Raw genomic sequence first — 15,337 nt, 5'->3', positions numbered from 1 at the left:
ACCATTCCTGAAATATGGCCATGTAAACTTTTCAAAAACCAGCCAAAAATGTGTGAATGGATTTTTTTAAAAATTGTCCTAAGAGCTGTCCTAATTGAGCTAGGGAACTGGGAAAGGTGTCATTTTGCAGCACTTTTCATGCTCTTTCCAGTGATAGACAAAAAACATAGCTTCTAATTAATAACCGTTTTCAAAATGGTAATTAATATTTTGATTTAATTTTTTTACAGAAAGTACATAATTGAAAATTTTCAAAATATTTCCATAACTACTTCATACTTTGGTAAATCACGTGACAAAATATAAATCTGGGATGATGATGGGTTCATTGTTAAAAAAATTATTCCGGACTCTTGTTTTTCACTAATGGCCCTAGTTTGACCAAATTGACCTTTAACAAACAAGAATTTCTTTAAAATATACTGAAAGGTAAGTAAAAAAAGTATTAGAAATATCAAAACATCACCTTATTAAACCAAAACTAATCAGCATATTTTATAATTAAGTTGATTTCTTATTTTAATTTCATACAACTTCACTAACAGTATATTAATCGATATAACAAAAACAAGAAATTGAGCATTTAACTACAAACTGAAATAAAGTATGAATAAGCACAAGTATTTACATAACAGTTCTGGTCCATGATGTTTGGAATGGAACTATTAAACAAATGAAATACATAATGCTTGTTTTTAAGTAACAAGTATCTGTACATAGCTAAATTTAACACAATAGATACTAACAATAATTCTGAAACAACTTTCTATAAAATATACATTAACACTAACCTGAGGCAAAAATTAAGTTTTGAGTTGAAAGCAGTTTCCCAATAAATTGTCTTGGAACTTCACATATTACATTTAAATAAAGCTGACTGGGTTTGGTTTACATCACTTTCATTAAGAATGTATGTTCAACCTGTCAGAGTAAATGGATTCACTTTTGTGAGAACATCCACAACTGACACCCACAGGACATCTGCATGTGCAGGATAAGAGAATGACTTACCTGGTCCACATGGATGAAGAAAAGTTATTTTCACTTCATCAAGTTCTTCATTTTTTTTTCTAAAATGTACCCAAGCCACCAGTTCCTGCCATATACAGTGGTGACATAGCCTGATACATCTCGTAACTTCAGTTTGTCTGGTAATGTAGTTACTTCCCCATCCCAACTCTGCATATCACCTGAGAAGTATTTGACTATTAATTTTGATGTAGTGTTGGGAATGAAAGTGTGAAATTGCTGTGTACCTTTGATTGTCAATGCCTCTTCAAGTCGGCTTTTTAAGGATATTTCAGAAGCAGCATAGTCTTCTTGAGTGGAATATGCAAAATCAACATTTTTGATATTATCTACTGCCCACTCAACTACATCTCATGCAGTTTGGATCTGAGCTGCCATTCTCTTTACTGAACCCCCTACTCCATCACAAGGCCTTTTCCCACGTGCTGTGGCTGAAAAGTGCCACTCAGCTTTTATGTTGAAGTCTTCCTCATGAAGGCAAAGGTTCAGGAAGTTTTTCTTATTTTTATACTGAGCGGCAGAACCGTCAGAATAATGGTATATCTTTTTTGGAATCTTTTGAAATTTATTTGTTAGATATGAAATTAGCTTCTTTTGAAAGGTGTAAACCTCAGTTGTATTGTGCTCCAGGCAATCAGAAACAATGAAAAAGCTCATATGCTCAATTTTGTCTTCCTGTTTGTAATATATAACAAAAGGATGAATGGTAATCTGTTGTCTTGTCCAGTGGAAACTCTGAGCTTCATCCTGTAGAACTATACCATAATTTTCTGAAAAATCACATATGACAACAAATTCAGATTCCATAAGGTTTTCTCTTGTGGAGTTAAGGAATGTTCGTTGTTGCTTGGCAATGAAGTCATGCCGAATCAAAGTCGACATCTTACTACAAAATAAATCTATGAATTCTTCAGAAGTTTTCTGAACAATTTCCACTTACATCGGTAAACTGACATCCACTGTCGAAACTGAACTTGTTCAATTAAGTTTTCATGAAAAGAGACTTTTAAAATTTTACGTATGACAGTTTCTCGTGGGCAGTATTCACAGTTTCCCATGTTGCAATCAACTGATGATGGGTTGCAAAGCACTGTCGTACTACCTTAAAGCTCAGTTTGGTCAAACTAGGGCCGTTAGTGAAAAACAAGAGTCTGGAATATTTTTTTGTAACAATGAACCCATCATCATCCCACATTTATATTTTGCCATGTGATTTACAACAGTATGAAGTTGTTACGGAAATATTTTGAAAATTTTCAATTATGTACTTTTTGTAAAAAAAATTAAATTGAAATATTAATTACCATTTTGATAAAGGTTATTAATATGAAGCTGTTTTTTGTCTATCACTGGAAAGAGCATGAAAAATGCTGCAAAATGACACCTGTCCCAGTTCTCTAGCTCAATTAGGGCAGCTCCTAGTGCAATTTAAAAAAAGTCCGTTCACACTTTTTGGCCAGTTTTTGAAAAGTTTACATGACCATATTTCAGGAATGGTTTGAGGTAAAAAAAACTGAAATTTGGTATTTTTATTAGTTTCAGCACCAACTATAAGTATACCAACTTTCAGAAAAATCTAGGAGAGTGAGGTAAAATTTTTATTTAAAGTGTGTTGATTTGACATGGAATGACTCAACAATGATTATTTTTGTTGATAATTACCTTTTTGGTGTGATTAATTTCACTTCTTTTGTTTACAGGAAACCACGCATGTGTGGCAGTCATTAATAATTTTGTACCTAAAGCTGACGTTGACTATTATACAGTTCCTCAAGGTTTAGAGACTGAGCCTAAACTGACACCTGTGCTTGCTGCACCATTGCATAAATTTGTAATGCAGGTAATACTGTTAATGTAAACCAGTAAACATAGTTATAAATATATTGTTCTCTTCCAAAATTTTCGTTTGTGTGTGTGTGTGTGTGTGTGTGTGAGAGAGAGAGAGAGAGAGAGAGAGAGAGAGAGAGAGAGAGAGAAGGGGAGGGAGGGTAGGATTATAAGCAATATCTGTTTACGAAGTGTTTAGTCCTTCCTGTGCCAGGCAAGACCTGAGTTTTTATCCTCGTGTAAAGATAAGCTCATTACTAGCAATATTATTTTAGTGAACTTTACATAGATGACAAGTGTATTAGTTGCATTAAATGTTTCGTGGAGACTTCTGGTGTTATTCTGTAAGCCAACTGATATCATTTAACACAACAAATCTAGCATGAAAGACTTTGTGGTCATATTTGAATTAGTATATATATTTAAACCTTTTGTCAACATTTTCATCTTTGGGCAGTACTTACAAAAGCATGATTATAAATGCAGGCTCTAGTTTTAATTTTTAAGTGCAGTTTTTAAGCAGTAAACTTACAGAATGTGAGTGTTTTGGAGCCCAGCGTAACTGAGAAGGGCTATCTCATTACTGCCTAGTACAGGTTTGCAGGAGATACAATGAATTTTAATCATTGTAGGTTAAACAATTTAATCAATCCTAGTTTGTTTATATGTTGACCAAATTTCTGTGAGCAAGTTTTGCTGCTTACTCGACAATCTACTAACTTATTTTTGCTAAATCATTGCTATTTATTGTGAGCAAGAAGTGCTCATTTTGCTGTAGGTTAGTTAACTATATAGTTTAGGGTTAGGGCAGCTGTATTTTTTTTTCTGTACTAGCTTGAGTATCAGGAAAGTAAATGAGGCTCTTCAGTGACGGTGTAAGATATGCAGTAGGGATAGGAAGACAGTAAACTGCAAAGGGAAGACTACTGACTACAGGCTGAATTAGATAAGACAAGAAAAATATCTTGCCAAGTTAAGAAAGGACAAGGGTAATGAGAAGGGGGAACAGACATGGACTTCAGATTTATGCTAAATGTGGAAAAATGTTTTCTCAATTGCTTCTGTCCTAATTTCACTCACCCTGCACCCACATCTTCTTTTTTGCACTCTCCATCAATTTTGCTAAAAGCCTGCATGTCGATGTTGTACGTTGCGCACAACTTCCCCTTCTTGCATCCAGAATGAACTCACTAGTACCCTATTCTTATCACAAACGCCTTCAACATTTCTCTCTCACCTGTCAGCCTCCTTCCCTCCATTCCTGCAATGTGTGTGTGTGTGTGTGTGTGTGTGTGTGTGTGTGTGTGTGTGTGTGTAAGAAGTCCTCACTAAATGAAGTGTATCTTGTTATTCTTAAATTAATTTCAGAAATAGTGGTATCAACTTTGTTTTCTCAAGTAAAAGTACGATAATTCCTGCTAGTGTCTTAGAGCTCGGAAGACAAATTCAGCATTTCACTCTCCAAAATCTGATAAATAGTTTCAAGAAGGTGTTGATGTTTGTTTTATTGCTGTTTCCCATTATGTCTATTATTAATCAAATTCATCATAAGTAGTATAACTCCCATTCATACTAACAGATTTGCTTGTAAGGTGTACTGGTCCAGAAAAGTATCCATAATTCAGGATCACGAATTTTTAATAGTTTGCCAGCAACCATATAAAGTGTACTTTCTGATAAAGTACAGTGTGAGAGGAACCTAAAGATTTCACTAGCATGCAGCTCCGTCTGTTGAAGAATTTTTTAGTGGAACCAGTTGGCGAACCTAGTGTTAAGTATATCTCATAACGTTCTATAGTGTGGATTGATAGATACTAAAATTATCAAACCACTGATGCACTTATTCACTACTATGCTAGAAATAAATGATAACATTTTGGAAATATGGTCAATGCTGTGTATACATCAGCCACACACTTAAAAGGAATTAAGCAATACACAGGAACAGGAAAAACAATTTTGGTGTTATTTTACACCAAATTCAACATTATTTCTAGCAGTTTTGGTATTAGTTTCTGAAGGCTTATTTTTCAATTACCACATGTTCCTTACATCTTATTTCATCTTCTCTTTCTTTTTATCCCAGTGTTATGTGGAAGATGAAAATATATCCATTAATTATATTACAGTTGAACCTTCTTATAATGATATCAATTATGACGACATCTCGGCTGTAACATTGTGATTTCTGTGGTACATCCGTGTTCCTCGCAAGGAATGTACTTCTCATATTTGCTTAGTACAACAAACGTATATGTATGTGCCTCCTATATAACGTCATTTTCAGCCTTATTTAGCGACAAGATTTTCCAAGAATCAATGTGCTGTGGAAGGAAATTGGTTGTAATATGGGAACCTGGCATATTCTTCTCCCTGCCTTCCCGTCAACAATAGCCGTAGTACAGACTCCTCACTTAATTGCTTCCCTAGCGCATTCATACTGCAATAGTGGTGACAGTCACAGAACTTGTCAACAGTACATGTTATGTCAGTTTCCATTGTGTTTCAAAAGAGTGTGGCCAGTAAAGGAAATGTTGTAATGGTGACAGGAAAAGTCAAAGTGATTCATGAAATTGAGAATGGAGCTCAAAAAGTTGACTTGTGTTGTCAGTTTAGCTTCGTAAACTCCACAGTCCAAATGATTTTGAAGAACAAGGATAAAATTGTTACTGCATTTGAACAAAATTGATATAAAATTAAGTGATTACAAAAAGCTGAATAGAGGAACGTGGATGAAGCACTGTTCTAGTGGTTTAAGCAGCAGAGAAGTGTCAATATACCCATTAGTGAACCCCTTCTTATGGTGAAAGCTTGAAGAATTTTCCATCAAATTAAAAGATGAGCAATTTGTGCGCATCAGTGACTGGATTGACAGGTTCAAGCAATGTCATGACTTTACTTTTGGGAAACCGAGCAGTGAATCCAGCAATGGCCCACTACCATCTGGCCTGCAGTTCATGAAGGATATGCGGACTGTGAAATCTTTAATGTAGACGAGACTGGCATTTTCTTTGAATTGACACTCGACAAAAAACTGAAATTCAAGGGTGAAAAATGTGTTGATGGCAAGTTATCTGAAGAACGAATAACAGTTCTGGTGTGTGCTAATTCAGATGGAACTGAGAATTAAAAAAATTGCTTGTGATAGGTAAATCAAAAAATCCTAGGTGTTTTACGCATGTAAAAATCTGTCAGTGCGCTACAATTTTTATTTTATTTATTTATTTATTTATTTATTTATCCATCCGTAGACAATCAGGATTGTATGGATGTTGTCAACATGAGTGTATACAATAGGTACACAAATTTATAATTGTCACAATCGGAATTCATGAATATTATAACAAGATGCATTTTTAAACCACTTAGACACAGTTGCTAATTTTTACATATTTCTATGCATTCACATCATCTCAAGTAATCATTGACAGTATAAAAGCACTTTTCCGAGAGATATTTTTTTAGCGATTTCCTGAGGTTATCTATTTTGCTTATGTCTTTGATCCCTTGTGGAAGTTTATTGTATAATTTAATTCCATTATATAACATGCTATTTTGAGTTTTTGATTTGTTTTTCCTATAGAGGTGTAAGTGTTGTCTGTGTCTGGTGTCATGTGCATGTATGGAACTGTTTATCGGGAACTGGTCAATGTGTCTTTTTATGCATATTACTGTCTGCAAAATGTATTCACACGGAACTGTCAATATACCCAAAGATTTAAATAACTCTGTGCAATGGGATCTACTGCTACTTTTTGTTATGATTCGTACGGCCCGTTTTTGCAACTTAAATATTGTTTGTCTGTTCTGCTCTGTTGATCCCGAGAAGGTTATGCCATAACTAATTATAGAGTGGACATACGCAAAATATGCAGTTCTAGTACACCGGCGACTACACACTGAATTTATAATCCTAAGTGCATAGCATGCTGAAGCTATTCGCATTCCAAGTACCGCAGTGTGCTTGGTCCAATTTAGTTGAGAGTCGACATGCATGCCTAAAAATTTTGTTGATGGTACACATTCTATGTGCTCGTCATTAACTTTTAGCTTGCTACTGTTCGGTTTTCTGTTTAAGTGGAAGCTAATGCTGTTGGTTTTTTTTTTTACATTTAGGGTTAATTTATTAGTCTCTATCCATTGGCATACATGCTTAAGTGTTTCCTCAGCTTTTTCATTGAGTGCACTTGGCGACTCAGCTTTGGTTAGGATGTTACTGTCATCAGCAAACAGTACTGATTCACCATGTTTGACACTTTGTGGAAAATCGTTTATGTATGTTAAAAAGAGGATTGGGCCCAGCACACTTCCTTGGGGGACTCCTATGTTGATGTATTCTGGGTTTGAAAGGTGTGAAAAGGTGTGATTGGAGTTGGTTTGAGTGATCTCCACCTGTTGGACCCTGTTTTGCAGGTATGTATGAAACCACATGTTTGTTACTCCTCTTACTCCTAGTGCATTTAGTTTGTTTAGCAAAATTGTGTGGTCTACCGTGTCAAATGCTTTGGTCAAATCAAGGAAGATCCCTGTTATGTGGTCTCCTTTGTCTAGTGCTTCGAGGATAACATTTGAGAAGTGAGCTACAGCTGAATTTGTGCTTTTGCCAGCCCGGAAACCAAATTGCTCTTTACTCAGAAGATTGAACTTTGTTAAGTACCCCATGAGCCTGTTTTTCATTATGGTCTCTATGACTTTTGAAAAGGATGACAGTAATGAGATTGGTCTGTAGTTTTCTATGATTTCTGGGTCACCTTTCTTATATATAGGTAGGATTTTTGCATGCTTTAGTATTTCTGGGAAGCAACCCATGGAGAAGGATTCATTGATGATGTGCACTAATGGGTCTTTGATGTTGTCTATGCAGTCCTTCAGTAAGCACACAGGTATTTCATCTATGCCTGCTGAATTTTTACATTTTAGGTTACTCACAACATTGGATACTTCTTCTGCTGTGGTTGGTCGTAGCATCATTGTGTGTGCTATTTTGTTCAGAGTTTGTGATTGCTTTGTTTTGTTGAACTTCTGTTGCAGTCTGGTAGCTATGTTACTGAAATATTGATTGGCAAAGTTTGCTAGTTTTTTGGGATCATTTATTTTGGTATCATTGTGCTGAAACTGTATGTTTACTGGCTTTAATTTTTTCCTATTAGTTTCTTGTTTGGTGATTTTCCATGCTGCTTTGATTTTATTACTGGCTTTTTCTATAAATTTGTCATTTTGGTACCTTTTAGCCACTAACAATACTTTTCTATAGATCTTTCTGTATCTATGATAATAGTTATGAAATGCTGAATCATTACGGTAGTTTTTCATTGAGCTGAGGTGCTTGAGCGTTTCAGCAGATTTCCTTATCCCATTGGTTACCCAGCTGTTGTTGTTGCATGATTTAGTGATTCTTAGAACTTTAGGGAACACTTCTTCAAACCTGAATTTAAATACTGACAGAAACTTTGAAAACTTCCCATTTATAGTAGGTTCTCTGTACACTTCCTCCCATGTTTCACTGTTAAGTATTGCAGCAAATAGAGCTCTTTTTGACTTAGAGAAAACCCTACTGTACTTGTCTATTTTAGTGTTATTATCTAATTCTATACCCAATTTTAATAACTGACTGGAATGGTCTGCGATGCCAAGGTCATCTATGACAACGTCACATCTATCTTTCTCTATGTCTGTTAGCATATGGTCAATACTTGAAGCTGAATGTCTGGTTATCCTAGTGGCAGTGTTAATTAATGGTGATACACCATAGGCATACATAATGTTCAGAAAATTATTGTACAACATATCTGGGTTCATCATGTTAATGTTTAGATCTCCACAAATGATAATTTTGCCTTTGGGGCTGGAGACCATATCTAATGCTTGGGTTAACTTTGTAGTGAATGTGTCCATGTCACCACTGGGAGCACGATAAATACATAGTACTGTTAGTCTTTGGAATACATCTAGGTTTTTTATATCTAAAGCAGATATTTCTATGTGTTTATCTTCACTTAATGCCATGACGTCATTCCTAATTTTATACATAATCCCCTCTTTCACGTATATGCATGATCCACCACATTTCATAGTGTTTCTACTGTAATGACAGGCTAGAGTGTATGAATGTAGTGCTACATTTGATAATTCTGAACCGTTACACCAATGTTCTGTTAAGCAAACAAGTGAGCTGTCAGTAGACTGCAGTTCCACTTCTAATTGTTGCACTTTGTTTCTTAAGCATTGCATATTTTGGTGGAAGACTGAGAAGCACTGAGCACTGCTTACCTTGTAGTCTTTACGTTTCTCTTGCCTTGGTCTAAAAAATCCTTTTAGTGATGGGGTGTTATGGTTATCCTACTGATTGATGGACTGGCCACTGTTTCTTCCGTTGGATCCTCACATTTTCTCGCTGTTTTTGTTGAAGATGATTCTGGCGCTGCCTCTTCTTGTTCAAGTGATGATCCTGGCTGCACTGATGCTGTGGCTGCGACTGACTTACTAGTTATGCAGCTGTTAAGGTGTTTTCGTATTTCCTTGATAGAAACTGGCTGTATTGCAATTGTATTTCTTACAGCGTGGTCGTCTTTTTGTATTAGTTTTGTCAGCATTTTGCTAATGCACGACTTCCCAGCGCTGTTATAGTGTTGACCATGTTTCGTGAACAGTTCTCTTGAATTGGGAAGCTCAAAGAATGTTACGTTTTGATAATACTTGCATATTTTACGAAATTGTCTATTTATTTTTGTAAGCTCCAAATTTACGATTGAGTTGTCCTGCAGGTCGTTTCTATGAGGCATGCTTGTGACTACGATATTCGGCACTTTGAGGTTCAGTAGTGTTGTTTTTAGACATTGTGTGGCAAATTTACCCTCGTTTCGGTATACATTGTTGCTTCCACCCATGATTATGACCGTGTCAGTCTTAGATAACTCATTTAGTGAATTACTGTTTTTCGTTATCTCGGTCAAAGGCGCGCTTGGCTTAGTTATTCCTGCGGCCGTAAATGATGAACTGTATTAATTCATTTTCTCGGCGATTCTCTTGGCGTGACTATCTCCAAGCACAAGAACTCGTTTTTTGTAGTTCCTTGTTTTATTAGTTGTAAAAATTTTCCTGACTGCACTTTATTGGACGTTTAGTCACTGATTCTGGTTCATCCCTATTTGCTGTTTTATTACAGTCTTCGTCTAGAACCAAGTATTTATTTGATAGCGGTATCACCGAAGCTGTACTTACTGTTTGTTTACATGCTTTAGTCGGCACACGCCACGTTTTTTGCGTGGAAAGATCTTCTACGACATCTTGTGCTAGGCTTGCGGTTTTATTACAGTCTTCGTCTATAACCAAGTATTTATTTGATAGCGGTATCACCGAAGCTGTACTTACTGTTTGTTTACATGCTTTAGTCTGCATCGGTACTCGCCACTTTTTTTGCGTAGAAAGATCTTTTACGGCATCTTGTGCTAGGCGATGATTTTGCTCCAATCCTTGGTATTTTATTTCCAGTTCTTGATATTTCTTCTGGAGTTCTTGGTATTTCGTTGTTATAGTCACTAAATCGTCTGATAGAACCCTTATTAGTGTTTCTTTTGATTTTAGTGTGTACAGTGTTTCGTTTTTCGCGGCACTCGTAAGGCACTGACGGCATGTCCAATCATGATCGTCTTTTATATACTTCAGATTCACTTTTACGCATTTATCGTGGTACCACGACTTGCACTCGATACACAGGATACCACGCTTAACCTTTTTTACACAAATTTTGCACATATCACTATCACTTTTTATGGAAATTGAGACATCATTACACGAGGAGGGTTTACCCGGCGCCATCTTGAACATTCAACAACATCTTTTGAATGCTAAAAAAGTCCTGGATTACCTCTGAACTCTTTGAAGCAGAGATGAGGTGTTGGGATTGGGAACTTGGAAGTCAGAAGAGGAATATACTGGTTCTTGGTGACAACTGTCCAGCACATCCTGCACTCTCTGGTATGGAGTATATTAAGCTTGTTTTTCTTCCTGCATATATGACTAGTTTTTTGCCACCCATGGACCAAGGAGTAATTAGGAGTCTGAAATGCCACTATCAAAAGCTCATGTTACTGAAAATGATTTAGTGCATTGAGAAAAATTAGGATTATTCTATTACACTAATGGATGGGAGCTGAGTCACAACCCAAACCATGAAGAACTGTTTTTGTTGTGTGTAAATCACAGCTGAAGGAAATAAATGCTGCAAAAACTGAAGACACATTTGATGACACTGATGATCTGCTGCCATCTGCATTGCTGCTTAATCAACTGTGATATTCCCAGTCAGTGTGACTTGAAATGTGTGCAACATTAGATGATGACCTTGTCACAACTGAAGTGAAAACTGAAGATGATATTGCAAATAAGAAGAAGAAGAAGAAGAAGAAGAAGGCCACTGTGGCCATGTAGTGAGTTAGAGACATGAAGAAGAAGAGGAATAAGAAAGAAGTAAAGTGCCTATCCCTGCTGTGAGTGACACTTTTAAAGCCATTAGAATTGTGAAGATATTTTACGAAGCTAGGAGAGGAAGTAGCGAAATTGCAAATGAAATAATGAACATAATTTAGAAATTGTGTATTGGGCAAATAGACAGCAGAGTAAAATGACTGATTACTTAACTTTAAAGTAAAGTAGTTTAGACTGCTGTATATATCATATTCATGTAAGCTTAAGAGTGAATATTGTTTGTAAAATAGAGCAAAGCTACATAAATTTGTTCTTTTCCATTTGCCACCAAAATAGACTGAAAATACAAATCTCAGTTAAAACACTCATTTATAACAACATAATTTCAAAGTCCTTTGAATGTTGTTATAGCCAGGATTTACAGAGTTAAAAGAAAAAATAATTTATGTTATTTATATTTATTGACATCATTAGGCTCATTTGTTTACATGATTAAAAACAAGTTATTTATATTAAATTCATTATCTGATACTTTAAAAAATAATAATAATTTTATAACCATATACTGTTAAGATGTGACTCATCAGTTCCTCGCGTATTTGTTGCTCGAACAGTCCACGGGTATACTGCCGGTTCATAGTGTGCAACGGGAACAATATTTTGGTGATCAGACATTTCGCCATCATCAGATGCGCTGACGAACTGAGCTCCTGAGGGCGGGTGGCTGATTTAAATCCCTTCCTCCCCATGGGCCGCTCTCTTCGGCTGCCTGCCCTCAGGAGCTCAGTTCGTCAGCGCATCTGATGATGGCGACATGTCTGATCGCCGAAATATTGTGCCCATTAGGACAGTATGAACCGGCAGTATACCCATGGACTGTTCAAACGGATATATTGTTAAGTTTTTTGAAAGAAATTGTCATGACTTCGAAGCTCTGTTCTGAGATATTATGTTGCCAACCTGTCGACACTTTGCTTTAATTTGGAGACAGCTGCCTGGAACCTAAATTTAAACAAGAAAGACAAAATGCCTAAAGCACAGCACCAGACATTTGACTGTGTCCGCATATTTTGCCGGCAGGGAAAGTTGCTTCTTCATTAAATTATGAAGGAATTTGTTTTCTTCTAGAATATCATACATGGCTGAGACTTACCATTATAGGTACACATAACAGACTCTTTGCCACTTCAGTGTTAATAGATTTTACCGTCATCCCATGGTTGAAACAAGAACTTACAGCTGTGAACACAGAGTGGATGTATGGCCATGAGAAATGTTAGGCTCATTTGAAGATGTGACCCAATGCATTTCAGTTTCCTTCACCTCTACCTGAGGTGTTCAGCCTTTTATATTTCTCAAAATCTTTCTGGTTTAAACATAAAAAATTAATTTTCCGACAATAATTTTCAATTTTAACTTGGATTCAGGTAAGGTTTTATTAGTGATGTAAGATTTATTGATCTTTTGCACATCAGATAATACCAGATATGATGCGTTTTGGAGGAACTTTAATGCAGTGTATCAATTGAACACAAAAATCAATATGTCTCCTGCTTGGTCAGTCAGTCAGCACAGGACACAGTGCCATGCTCATTTGTTTCTGGTGGCAAAAAAAGAACACTGAAATTTTTATTTCCATATTTATTCAGTATTATTTATTTTTTATTTTTGCTACATTCTGAGTGAAGTTTGTGATGACAGTGCAATCTGTTACACAGACTGGGACCTAGGTAGGGTTGGAAAGTGACCAGACACCATGTTGACTTATGTGTTTGCTCAGCTAAAGTGCCATATTCATATTTTTGTGCTATGAAAATGTGTACTTGTATGAACTGCATTGGAAATCTCACAAAAGTGAACCATTTTTGTGCAGTAATTTTTGCAGAAGTGTCTGGAAATGTTACATTGATAACTAAAACTGTTACTGGAATAGATATGATTGGAAGTAGAGTAGTTTCATGTAACATTACCTCTAATCATTGTCTTTTATGTGGAAAATAACTGTCATTGTAAAATAATGCAGAATTTTCAGCATTGAGAAAAAGTCTAAATCTAGTTTTAGCAATCAGTAACTATCAATTACCAGAGTAAGAAAACTACTGTCTTCAGATTTATGACAGTTTTACATGGGAGCAAGGAAAAATGCCAGATTTTGTGATCCTTCATAAAAATTGCCAATTTTGTGTTATGCGACTAAAAATTGCAGCTTTCAGCTGTTTCAGTTTCTCACTTGAGCGAAATTTTCCTGGCCCTAGTAATACAAAATCGATACAGCAAAGTAACTCAAACATTTTATTATCAACAGTAAGAATATCATTATGTTAATAACTATAGTTGATTCATTACAGCACATTTCTAAATATTAAATTCTCTGGTGTAAACGGCTCTCTGATATGTGAAAACATTTTTGAATGCTTGGAAAAGTTGTCTCCAATTCGTATGAACATAAAGGGCAAGATTTCAATACATCAGTGCCCCTAGGAGGATACTCTTCCAAACTTTTATCAAATGTCCCCATGAAAACAGTTGCAATAAAACAAAAATTAAAAAAAACTGAATACAGCTCCACATTCTTTGCTCTGTTCTTGCTATCTTAACAGAAATTGAGATTCTAATATTAGCGAATAGCTGTTTATTTGTAATAAAAATGTACAGTTTCAGAGCAGCCACCTAAGGAAGATCTGTTCTCTCCAGTCATTTGCTTGCTGATGCCAGATTACTGAAGTGTGATTTGATACCACATGCATTAATATCAATGTGGATGCTGTATGATTTGTCTGTTAACATTTTCCAAGTTGGTGTGCAAAATTCAGAAATATCATATATATTAATATTTTGAAACCATCTATATGGTTATGTATGTAAAGATCCCATGTATCACACACTGCAGCTACCATTCACCTCGGTGGGCTCTCATTTTCAAGTAATTGACAAAAAATTTCTGAGTTATGTGTGTCAGTCAATATCATTAAAAATGTTGCATCAAATAGTTTTGTTACCTGGTGTAATGGATATCCTGCTAATATGCTGGAGGTTGAGAGTTTGAATCTCATCAGGTAAATAAATTTATTTTTAAATCTTTATCAAAATGACTTTGATCCTCATTTTTATTCAATTAATTGATTGAAATATAATTTTTTATTTCCATTGCTTTGTCATATCATTTTAAACCCCCCATGAACCATGGACCTTGCCGTTGGTGGGGAGGCTTGCGTGCCTCAACGATACAAGGTGCGACCACAACGGAGGAATATGTGTTGACAGGCCAGACAAACATATGGTTCCTGAAGAGGGGCAGCAGCCTTTTCAGTAGTTGCAGGGGCAACAGTCTAGATGATTGACTGATCTAGCCTTGTAACACTGACCAAAACAGGCTTGCTGTGTTGGTACTGCGAACGGCTGAAAGCAAGGGGAAACTACAGCCGTAATTTTCCCCGAGAGCATGCAGCTTTATTGTATGGTTAAATGATGATGACGTCCTCTTGGGTAAAATATTCTGGAGGTAAAATAGTCCCCCATTCTGATCTCCGGGAGTGGATTACTCAGGAGGACGTCGTTATCAGGAGAAAGAAAACTAGCGTTCTACGGATCGGAGCTTGGAATGTCAGATCCCTTACTCGGGCAGGTAGGTTAGAAAATTTAAAAAGGGAAATGGCTAGGTTAAAGTTAGATATAGTGGGAATTAGTGAAGTTCGGTGGCAGGAGGAACAAGACTTTTGGTCAGGTGAATACAGGGTTATAAATACAAAATCAAATAGGGGTAATGCTGGAGTAGGTTTAATAATGAATAAAAAAAATAGGAGTGTGGGTAAGCTACTACAAACAGCATAGTGAACGCATTATTGTGGCCAAGATAGACACGAAGCCCATGCCTACTAAAGTAGTACAAGTTTATATGCCAACTAGCTGCAGATGATGAAGAAATTGATGAAATGTATGATGAGATAAAAGAAATTATTCAGGTAGTGAAGGGAGACGAAAATTTAATAGTCATGTGTGACTGGAATTCGAGAGTAGGAAAAGGGAGAGATGGAAACATAGTAGGTGAATATGG

The 15,337-nt window shown here is 36.1% G+C and overlaps 1 protein-coding gene across 1 annotated transcript in view; it reads left to right on the top strand.

Annotated features, from left to right (window-relative positions):
* LOC126279189 (ankyrin repeat and MYND domain-containing protein 2-like) overlaps nt 1–15,337 on the top strand; it is a 72,327-nt gene that overhangs the window by 31,428 nt on the left and 25,562 nt on the right. Inside the window, exon 3 of the mRNA XM_049979655.1 lies at nt 2,730–2,869. Within this exon, the coding sequence (XP_049835612.1) occupies nt 2,730–2,869 (140 nt within the window). The remainder of the gene's footprint in view (nt 1–2,729; nt 2,870–15,337) is intronic.

Source organism: Schistocerca gregaria, chromosome 1, assembly GCF_023897955.1.
Source record: "Schistocerca gregaria isolate iqSchGreg1 chromosome 1, iqSchGreg1.2, whole genome shotgun sequence".
Taxonomy (NCBI): domain Eukaryota; kingdom Metazoa; phylum Arthropoda; class Insecta; order Orthoptera; family Acrididae; genus Schistocerca; species Schistocerca gregaria.
Note: the sequence above shows the minus strand (reverse complement) of the source record. Positions and strands in the feature narration are given on the sequence as shown.